The sequence below is a fragment of the Achroia grisella genome, unplaced genomic scaffold, assembly GCF_030625045.1.
Source record: "Achroia grisella isolate CSIRO2021 unplaced genomic scaffold, CSIRO_AGI_Agris_v1 utg146, whole genome shotgun sequence".
NCBI classification, from domain to species: domain Eukaryota; kingdom Metazoa; phylum Arthropoda; class Insecta; order Lepidoptera; family Pyralidae; genus Achroia; species Achroia grisella.
The window spans coordinates 3,754,735-3,779,210 of NW_026712636.1; the positions used below are offsets into that span (position 1 = coordinate 3,754,735).

Below are 24,476 nucleotides of genomic sequence, written 5' to 3' on the forward strand. Positions count from 1 at the left end.
TCGGCAGTTAGGAATTGAGTTTGACTCGTAAAGACCTGTGAGGGAATTCTGCTTTTAGTTATCACTTTTTCACTTTAAAGGATATTCAGATTTTAGTATATCTGAATAAGTGATAACCGACACATTGGGAGTGGTTTGTGTAAAGTAGCGAGATGAAAGACGAGTATGATGAAACGAGAGCAGAACAGGTACCGATATAGTCGCAACTATTTTACTGATTAATGTCACATATAAAATCAATAGATAGATAGATGGATGGATGTATGGATGGGTGGATGGGTGGATGGATGGATAGATGGATGGATGGATGGATGGATGGATGGATGGATAGGATAGATATATCGTTTATTTATTTGTTACTAATCACACACAACATGTTCATAAGAATAGACAATACAGAATACAATATAAGATTTATAAAATTGTGTTATTATGTGTGATCTGTAGCAATACAAAACGGTCGAAACTCAGCGTGGAACATTGTTCAAGGAACAAAACACTGATATTTAGCTTTAAGGACTTGAGGGTACGTGAAAATAATAATTAAAATAAATATAAAATAAAAAGAGCAATATTATTGGTGATTGTCTGTGCGGTGTGTGTATAATAAAAATAATGTAAATAGTTCAGAGTATAATTTGATATAATTTTAACTGAATGGTAAGGATTAAACGAAAAAATAAGAAATTATTAATAAGAGTAACATAGAAAAAAAAAATTAAATATACGTGAAATATAGTCATTATAAACAAAACATAACAAAATATATAAAACATTACATAATAATATGCTCGTTGGTTAGAGAATCAGTTCAAAAATTACAATTACTCATAGTAATTGTAATTTTTGAACTGATGATGTTGGCCAAACTCCGATAGGAGAGATACTTAAAGAAGAAGAAGAAACATAGATTACTATATATCTATCCCTTAATTTCGAAGCATACCCGACGCACACCTGACTTCGGCAAAACTTAATCTCATGGGTACGATTAGATTTAATTACTCGTGGCCCGCCCCTATCAAACTAACAAACTACTGCAATATTTCAGTTTACGCCGTATTAGAGCTAAAATTGTTGAGTACAAAGCCCTAGAAATATGGAATTAGACAAAAACAAATTCACAGAAGAAACCATAATAGATCATGAGTCTCAATGATCCTTGAGAGGCCTTGATGATCTAAGAACACAACTTTATGTAAATGTTGAAATAAATAAATGAATAATGTTATAGATATATATATTTCTACAAGAACAATATTCTATTTTATTACTTAATGGATATTTGTTTAAATCCGCTACCATTAGCATGTGTGAGACCAGGAATATTTAATGCGGAAACCTGACCACGGCTACTGGGAGCATTACGACCTTGTCTATTGGTGATGAAATTCCGAACGTTACTGAGTCTACACCCATATTACGACACGTGTTTCGCCCTGAACGAATCATCATCAGGCATTGAATAGAGTTCGGATATAGCTTCGAAGCCTAGTGTCGACTATTCGGCGACCAAACTGCGACTATCAAGTAGCGGTGGACAAGTCTCTGCATTAAATATTTGAGGTCTAACACAAGCTAATGGTAGTGGAATTAAAGAAAATAATATTAATCTATTAAGTAATGAATTAGACTTCTGAAAATAACATCTAATTCGACACAATGTATACAAATCTATTTTAGTATTTCAAGCAGTTTCAATACATACAATACTAGCTTTACTTAGTTTGTCTGTGTAAATTGCCCAGTGTTATTATTAGAATGGTACCTCTTGTCCAAGTTTATTTATAGCCGACGGTGCCTAACTTTCCATCAGTCGGGACGTCGCCATATTTGGAATTCCTTCTAAAAAGGACCAAATGCCTCTTTTGACATCAATAATGTAAAACATTATTACAATCCAACGTGGTATAACTGATTCCACTGCTTCGGTTGGGACCAGGGTTGTCAAAATTAAAAATGAAATCTCTTTATAGATATTACGAATGGGAATGCAGGTTAAAAAAAAATGGTTTATTTTTATCTTAATATGAAAGTACTTACTGAGGTGTTTTTAACAATGTCGTCAGTGTCAGTGCCTCTGTCTCTCTAATCACAGTTACCAAACAGCTTGCTTTACAAGCGGTATTAATTGAAATTACTATTTATTTAGTTAAGCCAGTGGTCATACTTCATTTTCAAATACAAAAACTTGAGAGTAGTAGTATGTCTCATACTACTACTCTCAAGTTTTTGTATTCGGTATTCCTCTATGGTTGGCAACCCTGAGCTGGGACTAACCTCCTGGGAGCAGACCTGCCAGTACAAACTGTGAGAAAATGTTGAGGTCTCATCTATAAATAAAACTGTACATCCTTCACAATATAAGCAATACTCTCAATACACTAGAGTCTGTGCTAAATTATAAAACAACCAACTAGTAGGTTTGATTCGTGGAAAATTTTAAATTGTTCAGAAATAATCTTTATTCAAATAAGTACTTTTGAATAGTCACATAACGTTTTTTTATAATTCTACCGCTAATTCTGAAAGTAGACTTATCAGAAGAAGATTATTTAGAAGAACTGTTGTTGCTCTTTTAAATAAAGAGGAAAAGGGAGCTGAAGGAACAGCCGCTTATATACTTCAATATCATCAACAACCAAATGTTGCTATTCCTGACCATGTTGTTTTATATTGCCATTTCTCAAACTCCATACCGGAGCTATGCTGAACTTTCCTCAATGGCCTTTATAGTTTCACCAAACGATAGGGGGCGAGTACAGATGGTACTCCAAATATACCCGTATAAGGAGTTATGGAGCGGCTGAGGGCCAATTCCTGCCTGACGGATACGACTTTAGTCTGAGGGCACCATTAAGGGTTAGAACTTGGACCAGGGCCTCCGTAATTTCGATCCCAATTTGAATTGGATATGGAATCAATCGGAGGAGGTGAGGCAGATATGTACATACAGACGACTTTGTTCAAAGCTTCCATAAGAATTAGTATAACATTTCTGTATTTAGAATTTAGTTGACAAAATATATATATATATATATTCTCATGCATAGGAAAGAAAATTGTGTTAATATTTAATCTCACGTCTCTTTAATCTCTCAGATCCTCTGCTTACAGCATGTCAGTCGTAGCGTGAATTAACTTAAGTAATTTGTATGATATGAACCAACAAAAGACTTCAAATCTTAACAAATAATATAACCATGTTTCATCACATTCGCTTAAGAACTACAATATAAAACAACAATAAGACAACAATGTCACAGAATAACATTAAAATGAATGAAGTCACACAAACACTCTTAAAAATATCTGAAATTTAAATTGACAACCTCAATGTCAGACGTCCTAGTTTACATTACAATTGCCACTTTTGAAGTTGTCACGTCACAACTGATGTGACCGTACATCCAGTTTTGACCGGGACAGTCTTGTTTTTCGATGGGCAGTCGAGGAATATGAATTCACAATTCAGATTAAGATTCTACGTTGTTGAAGCATGTTGAAACAAATTCTTATAACCATTATTTAAGTGGAGGTATCTAATGTGTCTGATGAGTGAGAGGTACTGAGGTTTAATGAGGAAAATACGGAGATAAATGAAATGCGTCTAATATGACAGCAATATATAGTAGAAAGTAACAAAAAAGAATATGTTAAAGGATATGATTATAAAATTTAAAATTAATATAAAAACTAAGCAAATAGTTCGCTACAATGATAATTCATTAAATATAGACTTTTTAGAAAGTTATCTGCGGCGCCAAGCAGTTTGATTTGTAAGCTGTGTTTTGTTGTTATTATTGGGTGAGATATGGCAGTGAAGTCCAGGAGGCTTAATATCTTAGTCCTCAAGATAGACAACGCATGATACTGTTTGTTGTAGCATGTAACCTAAATTTTTAATATTTTGATGTCGATCGCCACTCAACTTCTTGTATTACAATTATACTAATATCTCCCAGTTCTTTTTTTTTGCTTTAATAATATTTTTCTCCAATATGGTAGCAGACCGTTACATATAATAAATTTTTATTTAATATACATTTCTGGTGATATGTTCGGAGAAATAAGTTTGAAATTGTAGTTTGAAGAAGAATGGCGAGTATGAATTCTGCTGTTGCTCCGGCTGTAGAAAAACTTAATGGGCTTTCAAATTACACTTAATGGAAGCTCACTATGCTTATGGTCCTAATCCATGAAGATTTGTAGGATTGCATAGAGCGTACATGAGCGTACATATGCAACTATTACCACTCACCAACACGTGGGTCGACAGTTTGTTTACAATTTTAATTATATACATAAACAAATATAACGATTATTGCTACGAATTGATAAAAGAATTGTCACCCTAGTCATCCTACATTACTTATTATCTATCTTTTAAAAGGTATTCGTGACAATGTCACACAAAATACGCATTTATACAAACCAAATTAGTACACAACATGAAAAACGTCTGAAGTATAAAACAATAGAAAATATCAAAAGATTTTGAATATTTTTTCTCAATCGTTTCATGTCACTTCGGTGTCGTAAACATTTTCTCAGATCTTTTTTTTGTAGAATAAAAAATAACTGTAGTATTAAAACCTTATAGGTTAAAACCAAGTTATTTTGTATAGATACACATTCCACTTTGAGTTTGTTTGCTGGATAGTGTTACCCAAGTGACGTAAGTACACAACGTCAGTCACGACTCACGTCATGCTTTCATAACTGTCTATAGTATGTATATATACTAAACTTATTATCTATACATTTATACCTATAAATAAAATTGGATTGTCTGTTCGTAACATTGAAATAACCGTTTTTTATTACATGCATATAAATATAAATACGTACATACATACTCCAAAATAACATTTTTTACCATTTTTGTCAGTCTGTTTATTCCAGCTAATTTCTGCAATGTCTGGACCGATTTTGACGGGATTTTTTTGGCAGGTAGCTGATCTAATAAGGAGTAACATAGGCTACTTTTATTTTAGAAAAATAAGTTAAATTCCACGCAGACAAAGTCGCGAGTGCAGCTAGTCTATAATAATATTAGTACTTATATGAACATATATATTAATTGTAAGGATATACAATTATATTTCATTAAAATCTGCAGATTTTCCAAACAGAAGAGAAAATTCCACTATACAACTATTCCACTTTGGAAAGTATACACTATACCCTGAGAAGATAAAAACCATCGCTCCTAAGAATATCCTTCGATTTTTGTCCCCCGACGGGTTTAAGTAGCGAACTTTGAATAAGGGCGAGCACAATAGAGCTATACAGGTCACAGTCTTACAGGTCTTAGCACCTGACAATAGCCCAAAACCCCAATAAAAAAATATATATATACATTTTTTTTATTTATAACTCTTTATTTCATCTTAAAAAAATAAAAAAAAAACAATATTCATAGTATACAGAAAGGTAGGCTAGGTACAAAAGGCGGTCTTATCGCTAAAGCGATTTCTTCCAGACAACCTTTGGGTAGAGAAGAAAAGACAGATGCTGGTGGATGGCGTAAGATGGAATGAATATAGACATAAATAGTAATAGTAATATATCATATATCATATACACATAATATAAATACATATACAATATACATACATCATACATAATATAAATATAAAATTAAAAAAGTAAATTAGTATATTGTATTCACTCTGTCAAACTGCACTCAAACTGTTTTGATGTAGCCCAGATTTGAAGTCAAGACCTATAGTTCTAAATCGGTATAATAATTTACTAGACCACGACGTTTCATTATTATAAATCATTAATAACTATTTTTATTTATTTATCAGAGGTATACTGTAATAAGTAATCTGTGTGGGAACTTCAGTCTCGACTATTTCTACCACCAAACAGCAGATTACAAGCTGAGTTTTGATTGTAATGCGATTAAGCAGTGAAATTACAGGATGAGAGGCATGACATCGTAATTCTCTGTAATGGCAACGCATGAGTGCTATCACGGGTGTCACATGATAACGTGATATCCGTGGTGCTGTTCATCATCATATTCTCTCTTACCATTAGTTGGACCGTCAGATTGTTTGCCATTTCAATCGCATGTGTAAAAAAATATAAAAATTATTTATCATATTTACTGGGCAAATTATTACTCACTAAAACGATTACTTGAATGACGAGCGCGCATGGCAATAGTTGTTCATGCATGGGATTTTCATTTAATGGCAAACATAGACACCTATATAAGTAAATATTGTAAATAATCTAATTTAAAAAAATAAGAAATCCAATTGAGTTTCTTGCCAGTTCTTCTCAATTGAATCTGTATAATGAAATGGATGTTAGGGAAAAAATTATAATACAATGAAAATGATTTTTAAATTTGAATTAGAATTTATCAACATTTATCATCGTAACTATTACCACAGATAATATAATATCTGTTACTAACTACTATTATATGCAGACAGAATAAACAAACTTAATAATATTTTTTTTCTTACAGGTAGCACCACGAAGGTCGGCAGATTAGATAAGATAGTAAATATGTAACTAGGACTGTGGAATAGTGTTAAATCACACTCACTATTGATTCAGTTAACGGTATGTACGTAGTGCATATAACAACTATTTGTAACAAAGTGATTTAGTTAACAGTTTTAACAAATAAATTCTTATAAATAAATAAATGGAATAATAATTAACTATGATTACGTGATATAAATATTGCTATTTAAAAATAGAAATGTTTTTCAAGTGCACGAAAATGACGGTGCGGTGTTAATTCATAATAAATATGTATAATATAGTGTTGTGGTGAAATTATGGAAATTTAGTGCAAAATGGGCTGCAAATTGGGTAAGCTAGCGGCGTCAGAGCGCCAGAGATGCGCCAATCCCGGCCCGAGCTTGGCGGATGGGCCGCCTCCAGCTACCGATCCTCGGCTGCCGTTGACTGCCAAACAGAAATATTCCATGTTGGCATCGTGGAAGGGAATCTCGAGAGCTATGGAGAAGACTGGCATTTGTATGTTTATAAAGTGAGTATTGCGTTTTTACTTTTGTTCTGATGTAAAAAAAACAAATATTTTGCTCTATTGTAAAGGGAATTGCATTTTCGCGCCAATGTTTAAGTTAAGAATGACATATTTAAATATGAGAGTTCTATATTTCTTTTAGTCATAAATTACGATGTAGCAAAGAGGTTGCATAAATTTTTTTCTTGTTGTAAATAACAATACCTAATGTATTTATTCTTTATTTGAATACAATAGCATTTATTAAGATCTTATTTTATTTTGTTTATACATATAATGCGATTGTTGATAAATCTTGATAACAATATCTCAGGATATAGGACCTAGCCTCAAGCTAAGCAGAGCTTGTGTTATGGGTACTAGACACTTAGATATATTTTTATATTATAAAAATATACATAATTGTAGTATATATTGTCTTTGGTCTAATTTATCTTTAAAGTTTGTCATAGATGTTTACAGCGTACTCTGTGCATTTTACAGAAACAGAGTCTGTATCGTAAAATGGCGGGACCGACCAAATTAAATAAGTAGCGAAAAATCGCTTTTTTAAAAAAAAAATTAAATACAGTACAATAATATACAAAAATAATTTCACTACCATATGTGAGGCTTCAAATAAACAAACTGGTAGTAACTACATTGTTACTAGTGAGTAGTTTGTATTCACACACTTAAATTTAAAAATGTAAAGTAACAACAAAATATTTAAAAGAGCAACACGCAAGTTTCTTGCTCGTTCTTCTTGTAATAAAACAGCTTACCGAATGAGCGGTAGATTGTAAAAATTTGATGACTATTCAAAAGTGCTTCAATGTAAGTTTAATTGAATAAATTATTTTCTATTCTATTCTATTATAAATGATAGAGGTATATATAAAATCCGAGTACAACAAGTTCCGTATTTCTTTCAATTACAGTATATACACAGTTCCGCGGTATTCTTTATAACAAAAATATATTATTTCTCAACATTGGGGATATAACATTCCCCGCCCACGGTACAAAGCGCTCTGTTGGGTGTTTTATGTATTTGTAAACGTATATATGACGATACAGATTCATATTCTTATAGGAAAACGAAAAAAATGAAAATTTCGTGACGATATATTGTATACCTTAAGTTCATACTCGTGAACGGGTGCTGCTTGTGTAGACTGGTCACTTTGGGTTACTATCACTTATTAATATATTTCCTTTTGACAAAAATGCAATAGGATATCCTGGTGGTCCCTACGTCATTCCTAATTTAATTGAAAAATAATAATAATAATAATCTCAGGACAATTCACACAGCGCCATCTAGACCCAAGTTAAGCTAGCTAAAGCTTGTGTTATGGGTCCTAGACAACTGCGATAATCAACATAGAAAGTTTTTGACATTTAAATAAAAACATTATACTAATACATAGATATATTTTTTTTTCGTAAATACATACATATTATACATAGAAAATACCCAGACCGATACAAACAATCATACTTATGAATACAAATGTTTGTGCCGTGCGAGGAATCGAACTCGCGACCATCGGTCGTAAAGCGGTAAACTGGACCGCTAGACCACCGAGGTCGTCAAATGAATCTATATTTTTCTAATCTAAATATATATAACTCAAAGATGACTGACATAGTGATCTATCAACTCACAGCCCAAACCACTGGACGGATTGGGCTGAAATTTAGCATGCAGGTAGATGTTATGACGTAGGCATCCCCTAAGAAAGGATTTTGATAAATTTCACCCCTAAGGGGATAAATTAACGCGAACGAAGCCGCGGGCAAAAGCTTGTCATGTATATAATGCTGATATTATATCATGGTGCTTATATGTATTTCTAATTCTGTTGGCCGCAGCTGGCCTTTACAGCTTCACCGGATAGGGGAAGTGCAGATGGCACTCCAAACCCGCGGAAGGACAGGAGCGGCTGAAGGCCAACTCCCGCCTGACGGATACGACTTTAGTCTGAGGGCACCGCTAGTTCGGTTCAGAGCCGAGGCTCAGGCTGTCGTAATTTCGATCCCCGTTTGAATTGGAGGGGTTGTATTGGTCTAGCTATTTTCTATATATTTATATCAAGTGTCTAGTATCCATAACACAAGTTATGCTTAGTTTAGGACTAGATGACTCTGTGTACATTATTTTGGGTTATTATTATTTATTATTTGAATGGACTGGTACATGCGCTTGCGTTAACAATATACTCTGGCGGGGACTAGTAGACAATGATAGGATGAGGTCACATTAGTCAGCCCATCGTGTCAAAGTCATCAGGAAAATATCATGGTGGTTTCCAGGGGGAACCGCGTAGAGATCAGCATGCCATGGTGCATTAGCAATGGGGTTATTAGTCCACATTACTAACAATTCCTACAGTACGTTACTGGTATTTTAGTAACGAATATCTCTTTTCTTGAAATTTTAAATATTATATCGGTTCGGAAATGCCATCGCTGGAACGTGATTCCAAAATGTGGTAGAGCGTGGCAAAATGTTTCTGGAATATTTTCTGTTAATTAAAATTTCGCTTCCTATTAATATTGTTTAATTATAATATAGCCTAAAACAACATTAGACATGCTAATATTTAGATGTGGAGTTAGTTTAAATTGACTGAAATCTTTTATATCGTAAAACAACAGCCGTATTGGGAGCGAAAGTTTGCTCATGAAAAAAGATCGTAACTGAACAAAACAATCAAAGTTACATAAAATCAGGGATATACATTGTCCGGAACAAAGTTAAACTTTTGTGGGTAACTTGTACTTTTCCATTGTACCTTTTTTTTGGTGGAAAATTATTTTCATAAAACTGGATGTAATAAAATATGAAGTGAAAGGATGAGAACCAAGGGTGGCTGAGGATGACGTATCATAATCATATGTCGTTCGCTGTCTCATGGACGAGCCAAGATAATCTATTTAAAGTGTATGGGAAAATACTGTAATGTGGAAGCGTCTCATGCCTGTTTACTCCTGATCGGGTTTCCTGGGCTCCTTAACACGGGCCAATATCCAGGTTATATTTCACTAGCTTTAACAGTTCACACACTAGTTTCACACTCAGTTTATAATTAATTTTATTATAATTAGGTAAAATGCGTGCACGTTGAAGGTCGATATGTAGTTTCTTTCAAAGGTAAGGGATAAAAGTGAGAGAGGGGACAGGAACTAACGGGCTCTAATATAATAATCTGTGCTTACAACGGGTACAGGGACCTAAAGGATTTTCAGACAATTTAAAAGTTAATAATATTACCGTTGAACATAGACTATCGTATATAATATTTTTTTTTAAATAGAAAGACAATCAAACCGTCGAAATGCTTGATGGATATTTATAGACAGTTGTCTAACGGTTTAGCACACTTACTTCCAATGGTCTATGGATTCGTTTCCTCGCCATACCATCATTTGTATCCAATAGTATGATTGCTTAATTTTTTTTATGTATGATAATAGAATGGTGCACCCACCTACGCTAACAGTTTAAACTGGCAGATGATAAGATGAGCATGAGGTCAGGTCAGTTAGCCTATCGTGGCAAATTCACCAAGAATTTAACATTTACCACGATGGTTTCCAGGGGGAACCGCGTGTTGATCAACCTGACATACTATGTTACATTGTTAGCAATAAGATCATCAGTCCGCAATACGAACAATCCCCTTCCCACCTGATTGTTTGTATTTTTTTTTTGTGTAGATAGATAGATAATTTATTTGCTTACATTTGCAACAATAGTACCTCATATTCAGGGGGCATGTAAATTACAATTCATAACAATTACTTTTACAATTAAATTACATTATAAATTGATAGAGATATTGAGTGGATTACGTATACAGTTGTAAATATAATTTACTTCGTTCCGATTGCAGTTGCACGTTACATACAAACTGTTACTTAGCAACAATACTTATTTTAAATGTGATGGATTATACTTTTTCTACTTCAATCAATGTGCCTAATATAAATAAGAATATTAAATGTCAGGTCAATTCTCGCAAAGAGTAACAGCATTTTTAACGAGCCATTGGTGTAATTCTTTTTTAAATCTATTTAACGGCATCTCTAGAATTACCTGTGGTATTTTATTATATATTTGTATGGAGCTGACGTGTGAGTTAATTTTATGCAAGTTAGTTCTACACGGTGGCATTTTTAATTTAGTAGGGTCTCTTTGTGTTTATTTGCTATTATCGATATATGATAATGGAACGGTGCACCCGCCTGCACTAACGGTTTACGCTGGCGCGGCACCAGTGGAGGATGATAAGATGAGCATGAGGTTAGGTCAGTTAGCGCATCGTGACAAATTCACCAAGAATTCATCACGATAGTTTCCAGGGACAACCACGTGGAGGTCGACCTAACATGGTACATTGCTAACAATAGGAGTTATTAGTTCCCATCGCTAACAATCCATCAAGTATGTAATGTATCTATGTATTTATATAATTCGTATAATACTCATAACACAAGCTCTGCTTAACTTGGGACAAGATGGCGCTTTGTGAATTGTCCAGGAATATTACTATTAGATATTTATTTAAAAGACCAACACGCAAGTTTCTTTCCAGTTTTTCTTATGATGAGTCTACTTTCCGAATTAGTGGTAGAAAAAGTAATATTTTTTATTAAAAAAATCTTATATTAAGTTTATTTGAATAAAGATTATTTACAGTTCTATTTCACATGCGTTGGTATTACTCAGTAGGTACTAAGCTATTTCTGTGCCCTCTAATTCACTTCAGAAACAAGAATAAAAATGAACAATATTAATATAAAAAATGGGACTACAACATATATAATTGAGACAGTTGTCCGTATTTTATCTGTCGTATTAAATGAAACTCATCTTTATTGTGGAACATATAATATCTATATTCCATCAGACATTAGTTAAGTTCGAGGCACGCGTACATTTATTGGCCCCTTATTACGGGAAGGGAAATGGGAAGCGTTTTATCTCCGTGGAGTGATGTCATGATCTTGACCCAGTTTCCGGCGCGTCGGCAAACTGTGCAATATATTTTTAATATTGTTAGATCTTTGTCAAACGATAACGTTGACACCTGTACTTTTGTGATTTTTGTCGATTACTATAACCACAGATAATATTACATACTATAGTTGACCCGATAAAGAAGAAGCGGATGATCATGATAGAACAAAAAAATGTAGCAATTATCATTATTATTTTTATATTAAATACTAGCTGTTCCCGCGACTTCATCGCCGTGGAATTTAACTTTAGTTTTCTAAAATGAAAGTAGCCTAAGTTACTCCTAATTACTTCTGCTACCTGCCACAAAAAGTCTCGTCAAAATCGGTCGAACCGTTTCAGAGATTAGCCGGAACAAACAGACAGACAGACAAAAATTGTAAAAAATGTTCTTTTGGTGTATGTACCGTCTTTATATTCATATGCATGTAGTAAAAAACGGTTATTTCATTATTACAAACAGACACTCCAATTTTATTTATATGTATAGATTTCAATTCTGTTTGTTAACAAAAAAATTGCCCAGTCGGCTTCTATTTATAATTAAATACATGTACTTACGATTATCAAAAATCTACTCTAATAATATGCAGTATGGTTTAAACTGGATTGATTCAAAAGCGGTAGAATAGAAACAAAAATATAATTGTTGTAATAAGCGAAAGAAAACGAAACTTTATTTGATTATTTCTTCCTCGAGGGCCATGAGAGAAAATAATGTAAACGTAGCAAATTGACTTACGACGGAAAAGACGCTTTGGATGGTCTTTGAGTCGTTAATTTTATTTACCGTCATTACAATTCAAGGTAAAAAGGCACTTGTTGTACTTATATCAATAACACATATATACATATACAAACACACACATTCACAATTCAATTTCAAAGAATTCTATACGCCTTTTACTTCTATAGCAAAAAAAAATCCAGTGAAAATTATCTCAGGACAATGCACATAGCACCATTTAGTCCAAAACTAAGCAGAGATAGAGTTATGGGTGTGTGGGACTGTGTGTAGGGCGCTGGAGTTGGTGCAGCCAACGATGGTGGTAATTAAAGGTGCAATATGTAAAAGTACTATAATAGTATATTATAAAAATATATGTCGTAACAAACTATATGAAAGCAAGAGCAATAGAAGAGATAACAGAAGCAATAACAAAACCATAACACCCATATAAATATAAAATATAAATATTTAAAAATAAGGAATTGTCGTACCAGCCAGTGGCCCGAATGTAAGAAATCCTGTACAATGGGAACTAGATAACTGATATATATACATAGATACATTTTTTCATATATACATATATAAAATCCAGACCAATAGGTATAGAACCCGTGACCTGCGTAAAGCGGTGTGTTAAACCATTGAACCACTGAGTCCGTAAATAAAAGCTGGCAGAAACGATCAAAATGTACATTACGTATGTACATTTTCACCTGAACCTATTTTAAGGCACAACTACTTAATAAGATAAAATAGAAATTCTTAACCTTAAAACCTATATTAAATGTTTGTTTGTTTACTTGTACTATATCACTACAACTAAAACACTGTCACGTGATTACTTTGATTTGTTAAAATTGGATAATGAAAACTTTATTCTAGTAATACTATTGGCGAAGATTATTAATTGGCATCGGACAAATTAATATGACAAGTAACATGTAAAATGACACCGTTAATCTTCCAATAATAAATAAAATAAAATTAATAAGTTACATATGATTCTTCTCTGCGTATTGGATCATTTTCCCCTCCGATCGATCCCCCGTCCAATTCAAACGGGGATCGATATTACGACGGCCTGAGCCGAGGTTCGAACCCCTAGTGGTGCCCTCAGACTAAAGTCGTATCCGTCAGGCAGGAGTTGGCCTTCGGCCGCTCCATAAGTCCTTTCGCGGGTTTGGAGTGCCATCTGCACTCGCACCCTAACATCCGCTGAAGCTGTAAAGGCCAGCTGCGACCAACAGCATTAGAGTAGTCCGAAAAAAAAGACTATTTTTCTGTGCTACATGTTAATGTATTCAAACTTAAACCAGGTCCAGAAGTCTTTAAAACAGTTTAATTTTTCGTAGAGACTGTATATATAGTCTCTGCCTGTACAATCGAATACGGTACCTCATTTACCCAAATCAACATACCCACCACTGCGCTACGAAGCTCGTCAATATAAGGCAGGTCATCATTAATTATTTACGGCCCCGCCGCGGCAGCCCCACAAAGAAACAAACGCCCATCCATTTGGCTTTAAAAATGAAGAGACATTGACTGTGAAAAAATATTTTCTGAACATAAGCGGTTTGCTTTTTTTATGTTATACTAGATTTTAGGTTTACGCTATACTAGAGACGGTCTCTTGCTTCGCGCGACTGTACAGTGACAAAGGTCAGATCCGTGTAAGATCTTAGCATTCCATAGATTCACCGTCCAAGTGCCGGATCCATCGTGTGGCGGAGAGGGAAACTCGGAGCAGTTCCCGGGACTTGTGACGTCAATGTCTTTCGTCAGCCAAAGTTCGTCGTCGTCAAAAGTCGTTTCGTCGCCAGTGGCCTATCTATTTGGCTTTAAAAATGAAAAAACATTTTCTGAAAAAATATTTTCTGAAAACAAGCTCTACTAGATATACTAGCTATACTAGACGACCTCGGTGGTCTAGCGGTCTAGCACACCGCTTTACGACCGATGATCACGGGTTCGATTCCTCGCACGGCACAAACATTTATATTCATGAGTATGATAGTTTGTATCGGTCTGGGTGTTTTCTATGTATAATATGTTTGTATTTACAAAAAAAATATGTATATGTATCAATTATCTAGTACCCATAACACAAGCTTTAGCTAGCTTAACTTGGGTCTAGATGGCGCTGTGTGAATTTTCCTGAGATTATTATAGATTATTATTATTAGAGACACTCCGTTACTTCGCACGACTGTACAGTGGATGTGACAAAAGTTGTAAGCGTGTGTGACGATCTTAGCATTCAACCTTACGACACCTTATTAGAGTCCAAAATACGTGCCTAAATTTAAATCTAGCCGCCAACAAAAAAAGTGTTCAAACCATATAGAAAAAAGATTGTAAATACTGTTTCATCCAAATTAGTTTAGAAGTGGTAAAAGTACAGAGAGACGAACTTCTTCCATGGATTCACCGCGCGGGTGCCGGGTCCATCGTGTGGCAGAGAGGGAACTCCGAGCAGTTCCCGGGACTTGTGACTTAGATGTAGGTTTAAGGATCTAGCCTACATACGTCAACGCTCACCTTCACCGCTCGATTCTCTCCCTGCATAACCAAATCTGGTAGGAGTCTGCTAGTGCAGCTTCAGATATATGTTCTTGTATAGAATCCACTGCAGTTTTAGACAGGCCAAGATCTTTTATCACCGCTCTTGTTGCTCTCCCTGCTCAAACAAAAATGGTAAGAGCTTGCTGCACTGGCTTTAGATACACGTTCTAGTATAGAAATGACTGAAGTTCTTGACAGTCAAAGATTATATTATAAATTATCGAGATGATACGAATATTCTATTAAAATCAATTTCGTATATTTTATGTATTTTATCTGTGGTATATAGTACAAAATCGAATCAGAAATAGATATGACCGACATCGAAGAATTGCGACTTTGAATGGCAATGGGCAGGGCACATAGCTCGTAGGACAGATGGCCGTTGGCACATATATTATTATGGACCGACGATCTGGTCAAGATCGCGGGAAGGCATTGATTGCGAGCAGCGCAGGACCGATCTTCGTGGAGATCTTTGGGGGAGGCCTATGTCCAGCAGTGGACGTCTTCCGGGCTGCGATGATGATGATGATGATATAGTACAACAACATGACATAGTCTTTCTCTTCAAATATAATTATTATTTCTATATATATTTACCATTTTCATTTACAATATTATTATTGTTCCATAATAATCAGTCTGACACCTCGACCGCTTGTTACGTCAATCCCCCATCATTCTATCAATCTGTGGCAGTCTTAATACCCTCATTACATGGCTAGTATAAACAAAATATGTTATGTCGTATATAAAACTAAATGTAACACTGCATAGTTAATATTTATACAAGATGTTATATAAAACAAAATCTAACACATATTTACCATCAGATGGGCCATATACCTGTTTGCCATCTACGTAGTAAAAAAAAGAACATACTAGAGAAATAGACACAAATAAAAAATAGATCTGAACTCTCTACATTTCATTGTAAATAATGTGTTTTCGAATAAAGTTGTAAAATTGCAAATACGAGCTTTTCGCATGTATCACAAAGTAGTGGCTTTAAAAGTTGAACTCCCGGAGGACATTTCACGATTAACGGATTACTAAAAACGGTTTCGTACATATGTGGCGTAACTGAAAACGAGTTTTTAAACTTTTGAAGTATTGGAAAAGCTTTGTGACGTCCGACTGCATTTAACATTCGGTTGACTAAACGATTATGGTGTTTAAAATGATCCTGGATTATGATTATTATATATTTATGGAATATATTATTGTATCTTTTAGTGTTTTAAATTTAACGTGGTCATTATTTATACGTATAATTAGTAAAAATCACGGGATCTTACCCCAAACGCCATCACGGGTAGACTCGAAAAGAAACACTGCCGAAATATCGGGAACTCAATAAATATAAAACGTGGTAAGAATCCGTGATTTTTACTAATTATATGTATCTTTTAGGTATACATTTATATGTATATATTGTATTTTTTCGATCTGTTTATATTTTGTTCCATTTTGTTCATCGTTTATAAGATCGTATATAAGAATATATATTACATCGACGGAAGAAAGGGGAATGGTGTTGAAAAACAAAAGTTTACAAAAAAATTATACTTTCTTTTCAAAATTTCATACCTCATTATTACATTTATAGAAAAAGGAAACGCCGCTTCACATCCTATGTGGTTGTAGCCCACTCATGCATAAACGAAATATCTCCTTTGGAAAGTTTACACTCTTTCCCGAGGAGATAAAAAATAATACTTCAATTTTTTTTTTATTGGGTCGCAGTGCTACAGGTGCTACACATCTGACAATAGATTACATTTATAGAAAGTTGAAAATTGGTATTTATTTAATCAATCGCCTATAATATCCTTTTGTTGCCTTTCTGGAGGACCAAAATGTCATCAAGTACCTTCGCTGCCATATCTCATCCCTTTTTTATATTTGTTATCGGTGTTTCCTTCACCGGAGAGTCAGTGAGAAATCCATCACCTTCAATCTATTACCTCTTGGATGTAAATCGAGGTATTATTATTGTACTTGACGGCCTCGTACATCTCTTTACTTCCGATGGTCGCGGGTTCGATTCCTCACACGGTACAAATATTCATGAGTAATTGTTATATCTATATATAGTAATTGTTTATATCAGTCTGGATATTTTCTATGTATATTATGTATGTTTTTTTAAACTGTTATCTACAAAAAAATGAACCTACATTGACATCGCTATTACTCAAGTCAGCTCGTGACCATGGTTAATTCACCTTGTAGAAACGTCAAGAGAGGTAAATACCTTTATTTACCATAAAATTATTCGTGTTAAGACCCAGTTAACAATATATATAATGATTATTATACATAAAATTTTAAAAGTAACTCAAAAATAATGTATCTATGTATTTGTATCAGTTGTCTGGTACTCATAACACAAGCTATGCTTAGCATGGACTAGATGGCGCTGTGTGAAATGAAATATTATACTATGCTTTTGATATTGCTATTCTCTGTCTGGCTAGCCATTTCTTATTTCATTTGAGGTAGACTCTCTTAGTCCTTCGTCAGGCGCTTCTCCTAATCCTTCGTCAGGCACATCTGTCCTGGGTCCTCCAGTCGTTCATTTTGGTTTATGTATATGTATTTGTGTTTATTTTATAAAAATTATAGCATCTGGCAACCCTACGATCACGTTTTTCACGTACGCGCAGGCTTGTTATTCTTTGTCATACTCTGTGCGATGAGTTTTTGTTCTGTAGTACTCATTAGTCTGTGCCGAAGTTTGTAACAGTGAGCCGGCATCGTTTGTTGTAAATAGTTTGTAAATAGTTCGTTGTAATTTATGTTCTCTTTTTCAATATATTAAAAATACCAAAATACGTTTTGTTTTCACTCGGCCAGAAGAACCCTATAAAATGTTATAATATTATTTGCATCGCCAACAATTTATCTCTGCACAACTCATGGTTGCCTGGCAGAAAATGCCATTAGTTTAAGTCCGCCATATGTATTTTTTAATGTATAACGTGCATTAAAGTTATTTAAATAAATAAATTATAACCGACTGCCAAGACATTATCTGTATCTTTATATCTATTTTAAAAGATACAAATATTATAAAGTTGATTAACACTGGAGCCCGCACTAGGTAAACCTGTGTCGCGGGAGTACACAACAGAATTGACAGATGTTTAGTAGGGATCTTTCTCGTCTCTTTGGGCCGGTGTTAAGGTTCAATATGCTATTGTGATTATAAAAATATTCATATTCAAATTCAAAATATTTTTATTCATGTAGGTCTATTACAGACTCTTATGATATGTCAAATGTACCGTCAGTTCGGAATGATTTCGAGATGAGAAGAACTGACAAGAAACTCAGCTCGTATTCTTTTCAGGTAAATGTTGTACATGTTTATAATAATACATACTTATTTTTTAATTCAAATTAGCTATATATATCTAATTCTAAATTCAAAATATCTTTAGTCAAGTAGGTCTATTACAGACTCTTATGATATGTTAAATCTAACGTCAGTTCGGAATGCTTTCGAGGTGAGAACTGACAAGAAACTGACCTCGTATTCTTTTCAAATAAATGTTGTACATGTTTATAATAATACATACTTATTTTTTAATTCAAATTAGCTATATATACCTAATTCTAAATTCAAATTCAAATTCAAAATATCTTTATTCAAGTAGGTCTATTACAGACTCTTATTATATGTATGTCAAATGTACCGTCAGTTCGGAATGATTTCGAGATGAGAACTGACAAGAAACTCTGCCCATATTCTTATCAAATAAACGTTGTTGTTGGAAACTGTTTTACAAACCTTTTTTATTGTCCATATTGTTTTTACATATGTGATATAAGTAAGTCATTACAATATTTTACGACTACACCGGTACCGCTTCCTTCGCTCGTCGTCTTGATCTCCATCCTTCGCAGTTGTACAAGTTTATAATAATACAGATTCATTTTTAAATTCAAATTAACTATATATCTAATTAGCTATAATATAGCGAAACTTAACCTATCGCGATAACGAAGTAATTACGTCAATTAGTATATAAACGTAGCCTTCAGTCGTTAATGAAACATTTATATTCATAACACACCTAACAATGTTGCCATAATTAATTAGATAATGCCATTTTAATTAAATTTTAATATGTACAGATAGCGACAAAATTTGATTGGAATTTCTCGCATGAATACCCTTAAGCTGTGTACAGTAGGGTCGTTAGCGAGGCAAATATTCAACATTGTATGTAGGTGTATGTACTATATATATGTTTGTTAGTTTCGACAACCTCGGTGGTAGCGGTTTAGCCTTATATCCGATGGTCGCGGGTTCGATTCCTCGCACAGCACCAACATTTGTACTCATGAGTATTATTGTTTGTATCGGTCTGGGTATTTTCTATATGGATGTATTTACGAAAAAAAATATACATTAGAATATAATAGAATAGAATATAATTTATTCAAATAAACTTAATTTAAGCAGTTTTGTCATAACAATGTTTTTTTTTATGTACCGCTAATTTCGGGAAGCTGTCTCATCACAATAAGAACGAGCAAGAAACTTGCGTGTTGCTCTTTTAAACAATCCTTGTAATTTCACATTATACAATTCGAAACATGTGAATACACACTACCAACCTGCACTAATTTATTAGCGTTAAATATAAATACACAATAAGATTAAATCAGTCGTAGTGATAAGAGCAGAGCAGTCCCTACAAGCAGCACTCGTTCACGAGTATGACGGATGAGCCAGTCATCACTGCGCTCGATCATATTTTAGGAAGCCCAATGTACCCGGCCAACCACTTGATTTACCAGTATATTTGATACTGATTATTATTATTAAAAACAACAAAAAGCGGAATTTCTTTATACAATTTCATCCGCTGGCATATTATTCACTTTGAGTATCGATATTTCATCAAAAACTTTTTTATTGCATTACTTTACGACAGGAAAGCTTTTAAAAATATGCTATTACAACTGGGTATTAAGTTTGAGGGAATTATGATCTGGGCATTGGGAATATTAGGTCGTTCCAACAATTCACGTAACTCTTATAATAGTCTGCAGTAACTTAGTAATTAACAGAATGAATAATAAAGAATAATGTCTGTGGACAATTCACACAGCGCCATCTAGTCCCAATCTAAGCAGAGCTTGTGATATGATTACTAGAATATTGATTCTTAGATATTTTTTTGTAGATACATACATAATATACTTGCGACACCCAGGCGATATAAATAATCATACTCATAAATACAAATGTTTGCACCGTGCGAGGAATCGAACCCGCGACCATCGAAGCTACAGCGCTAACCAAGGCCGTCATCAAAAATACATTCCCGATTTTTTTTTTATTTCACAAATGACAAAGGTCAAATAAAGCAGTAACTTTTTTCTCGTGTAAAGCATGTGTTCAAAAGGCAAGAAGAATCTATATTTAATTTAAATTGTTTGTAAAAAAATTTGAAAAAGTGACAGATAGATAATGATGAATATATATTCTTTTAATTTTATGCAATTTTTTTTCAAATTCAAATTCATAAATAATTTATTCATGTAGGAAATTTTAGCTGCTTATGTACGTCAAATTTTTTACATTATAACTTTAATTTTTTCACTACCGTCTAGTTCAGTATATAGATCCAATTGAGAAGAACTGGCACGAAACTCAATTGAATAACTTTTTTTTTTTAATACAGTTTATTTACAATGTATATTTATATAGGTGTCTATGTCTAACACTAAATGAAAATCCCGTGCATGAACAACTATTGCCATGCACGCTCGTCATTCAAGTGATCGTTTAGTGAGTAATAGGCTTTGCTCAGTAAATATCATTTAACAAATGTTGATGATGAATATACTTAAGTTGTATTTTTGTAAGAAATCTCTACCCATCGTAAGGGCCCCCAAACAAATTTTTATACGGGGCCCCGCCAAGGCACGCTACCCATCTAATAGTCAGTATACAGAAAATAACACGATATTGAAGCATTACACAGCGATGTTATTTAAATGGCTTGCAAATGTCAGCTCAAAGTGTAATTGCGCCCCAAAGTAAATCACCCCCGATACAAACGGTTCAGTGGACCTATTACGTATTCAGATAGGGGCGAACCTAGCGCCATCTAGCTGATTAATTACGTTCGTTAACGATACGTAATGGAGAGTCGCAAGGAAATAAATTGTTGAAGTTGTTTCATGAGTGTCTATGCTAACAAAGTTTTTAATATGTATTTAAAGGCGCAATAAAGAATATATATTATTTTGTTTCGCTAAAGTCTGAATCAAGATTCATTTAAATTTTACGTAGTATACAACAAAGTCGCAAATTCTTTAAGTTACGTAACGGATTGTAATGCAATTACCAGCAATAGATAGAGTAATTCAAGAGGAAGGTTTATATGTATAATACATGCGTTTTATAGTTAGAACAAGTTGAGTAATTCAAAGATTTGTGATGCATCCGTGTATAGGCAGGATGGTTTGCTAGTCTTATCTTAATAATATTATAAACGCGAAAGTTGGTGAGTTTTAATGTTTGTTACTCTTTCAAAAACGTAACGGATTTTGATGAAACTTTACAGTAATATAGCTTATACATCAGAGTAACATATAGGCTATAAATTTTACATGGATGAAACCGTGAGCACAGCTAGTATAAAAATAAACCTACAACAATAATTAATTCATACTAATACCAGAGACAACATGCTAATGCTATAACTAATAGGGGATTGTTAATGGACTGTTGACCCCATGACTATTATAGAGCAAGAGCCCACGACTGCCAGACATACGTCATTTTAGTAAACGTGAAAGTTCTTGTATGTGTGTCCCCAACACAGGTAAGAACGATCCCAAACATGAAACCTGGATCGTGGTTCCTTTGGCAGGTACCAGGTAACAAAGGTGTAAATAAAATCATATCAAATTCGTTATTTTAAGAAACTCCATATTTTCATATGTTGTTCGTAGCATTATTATAACTTGCGCTGCTCATATAAATAAACTTACGTCATTTTAATAAAGCTACGACGTAAGTTTATTTATAAAATAGTATAGTTTAGGGGGGTCCGGCGGGGGGTTGGAACCACACTAAGGGTCTGGCCACGAGCAGAGCAAGTTATAATAATGCTACGAACAATATATGAAAATATGGAGTTTCTTAAAATAACGAATTTGATATGATTTTATTTACACCTTTGTTACCTGGTACCTGCTAAAGGAACCACGATCCAGGTTTCATATTTGGGGATCGTTCTTACCTGTGTTGGGGACACACATACAAGAATTTTCACGTTTATTAAAATGACGTATGTCTGGTAGTCGTGGGCTCTTGGGCTATTATTGTACCTGTCAGGTTGACCTCCATGCTATTCCCTCTGGAAACCATCGTGACAAGTTCAAAATATTGTTGTAGTTTTATTTTTATACGGCTGTGCCCACACGTGTGTGTGTGTGTGTGGTTACACACGCGTGAAATTTATAGCCTATATGTTATTCTGATATATAAGCTATATTACTGTAAAGTTTCATCAAAATCCGTTCAGTAGTTTTTGCGTGAAAGAGAAACAAACATCCGTCCATCCATACTCACAAACTTTCGCGTTTATAATATTAATAACATGTACATAGGTAGATAGAAGTAAAATATTAAGACATATACAGAATTTTTTATATGAACGATTGTCAAAAAGTTGTATAAAAAAAATTGTACACTAATAGAACTATATAAATTTAAATAAAAACTTTAGAATAAAAAGACATTTCTGATTAGTCAGTACAGTATATAACAATTACAAAGTCAAGTAAATCGCGGAATGTTTTAAGTTAACACTAGCGTTGCCTGACGTTCCGTATTTTTTTAAATGTCCCGGCGGGACTGCCTCTGTCCCGTATTCGAACCGTGCCCGTTTTTTATTAATAAATCGATTGATCTGCGCTAGACAAAAATACTCACGCACGCAACGTTCGTATCCCTAATTTAATAAAACACGAGTTGTTGACCATTTTTAATTACGATTATAATTGTATTGATTTTTATAAATATGTTAAAACCAATAAAAATATGTTAAAGCTGACTTGCTCCTCAGAAAGATATATAAATAAATAAAGAATATCACTATATAATTTTGATTTTTATTTGTCCCGGGTAAAAAACTAGATTCCCGTAGTTTTTTGCCTATTTAAGATTTTATTTCCCAAATAAAATCTGGCAACTCTAGTTAATATTGAGTCGGGGCAGTAAATTTGGGTCAAGCATTTGTTCTGTTACTTCCTCGATAAGTGACTACGTATTGGTTTTAATTTGAATTCTGACTTTGAAGATGGCAACTTCAAATACCTAAAAGCAAAAATTTTCCCATTAAAACTTTGTGATGTCTCACGAAGTAAACGCAGCGCTACCGATGTTGATCCTGTAATAAAATTTAAAGAATCTATTCCATGTTACAACAACAGGTAAGGATAATAACTTTTACGAAGAACATTTTCAGATCTCATTTCTGGATTGTCTCAGTCGTCTAGTGGTTATATATAAAGTATTACTATCTGATGGTCATAGCTTCAATTCCTACAGAATATATACATTTTGTATTGATTTAAACTAGGCCTACGCACGACAAAAATCTGCAGATTCTGCCAAACTGAAGAGGAAACGCCACTACACATCCTATGTGGTTGTAGCCCACTCATGCATAAACGAAATATCTCCTTTGGAAAGTTTACACTCCTTCCCGAGGAGATAAAAACCATCGCTCCTAAGAATATCCTTCAATTCTTGTCCCTGACGGGTCTAAGTAGCGAACTTTGAAAAAGGGCGAGCACAATAGATCTATGTAGGTCGCAGTGCTACAGGTGCAGGTATCTGACAATAGTCCAAACACCCCAATAAAAAAAAATATTAGTACAGATTATATCGCTCTCCTAGTATCAAGACAATTCACACAGCGCTATCTAGCCCAAAATACGCAGAGTTTGTGTTATAGGTACTAGACAATTGATATAAATACATAGATACATTTTTTATAAATACATACATAATATATTATGTATGTATTTACAAAAAAATATGTAGAAAACACTCAGACCGATACAAATAAGCATACTCATAAATACAAATGTTTGTACCGTGCCAGGAATCT

The 24,476-nt window shown here is 33.9% G+C and overlaps 1 protein-coding gene across 3 annotated transcripts in view; it reads left to right on the top strand.

The window, feature by feature from the left end:
• The window catches only part of LOC131855595 (neuroglobin-like), a 100,403-nt gene that overhangs the window by 49,788 nt on the left and 26,139 nt on the right, over window positions 1-24,476 (top strand). For all 3 annotated transcript variants that reach the window (XM_059206878.1, XM_059206877.1, XM_059206879.1), the window contains exon 2: window positions 6,491-7,024. In XM_059206878.1, the coding sequence (XP_059062861.1) occupies window positions 6,828-7,024 (197 nt within the window). In that variant the 5' untranslated portion in view covers window positions 6,491-6,827. The remainder of the gene's footprint in view (window positions 1-6,490; window positions 7,025-24,476) is intronic.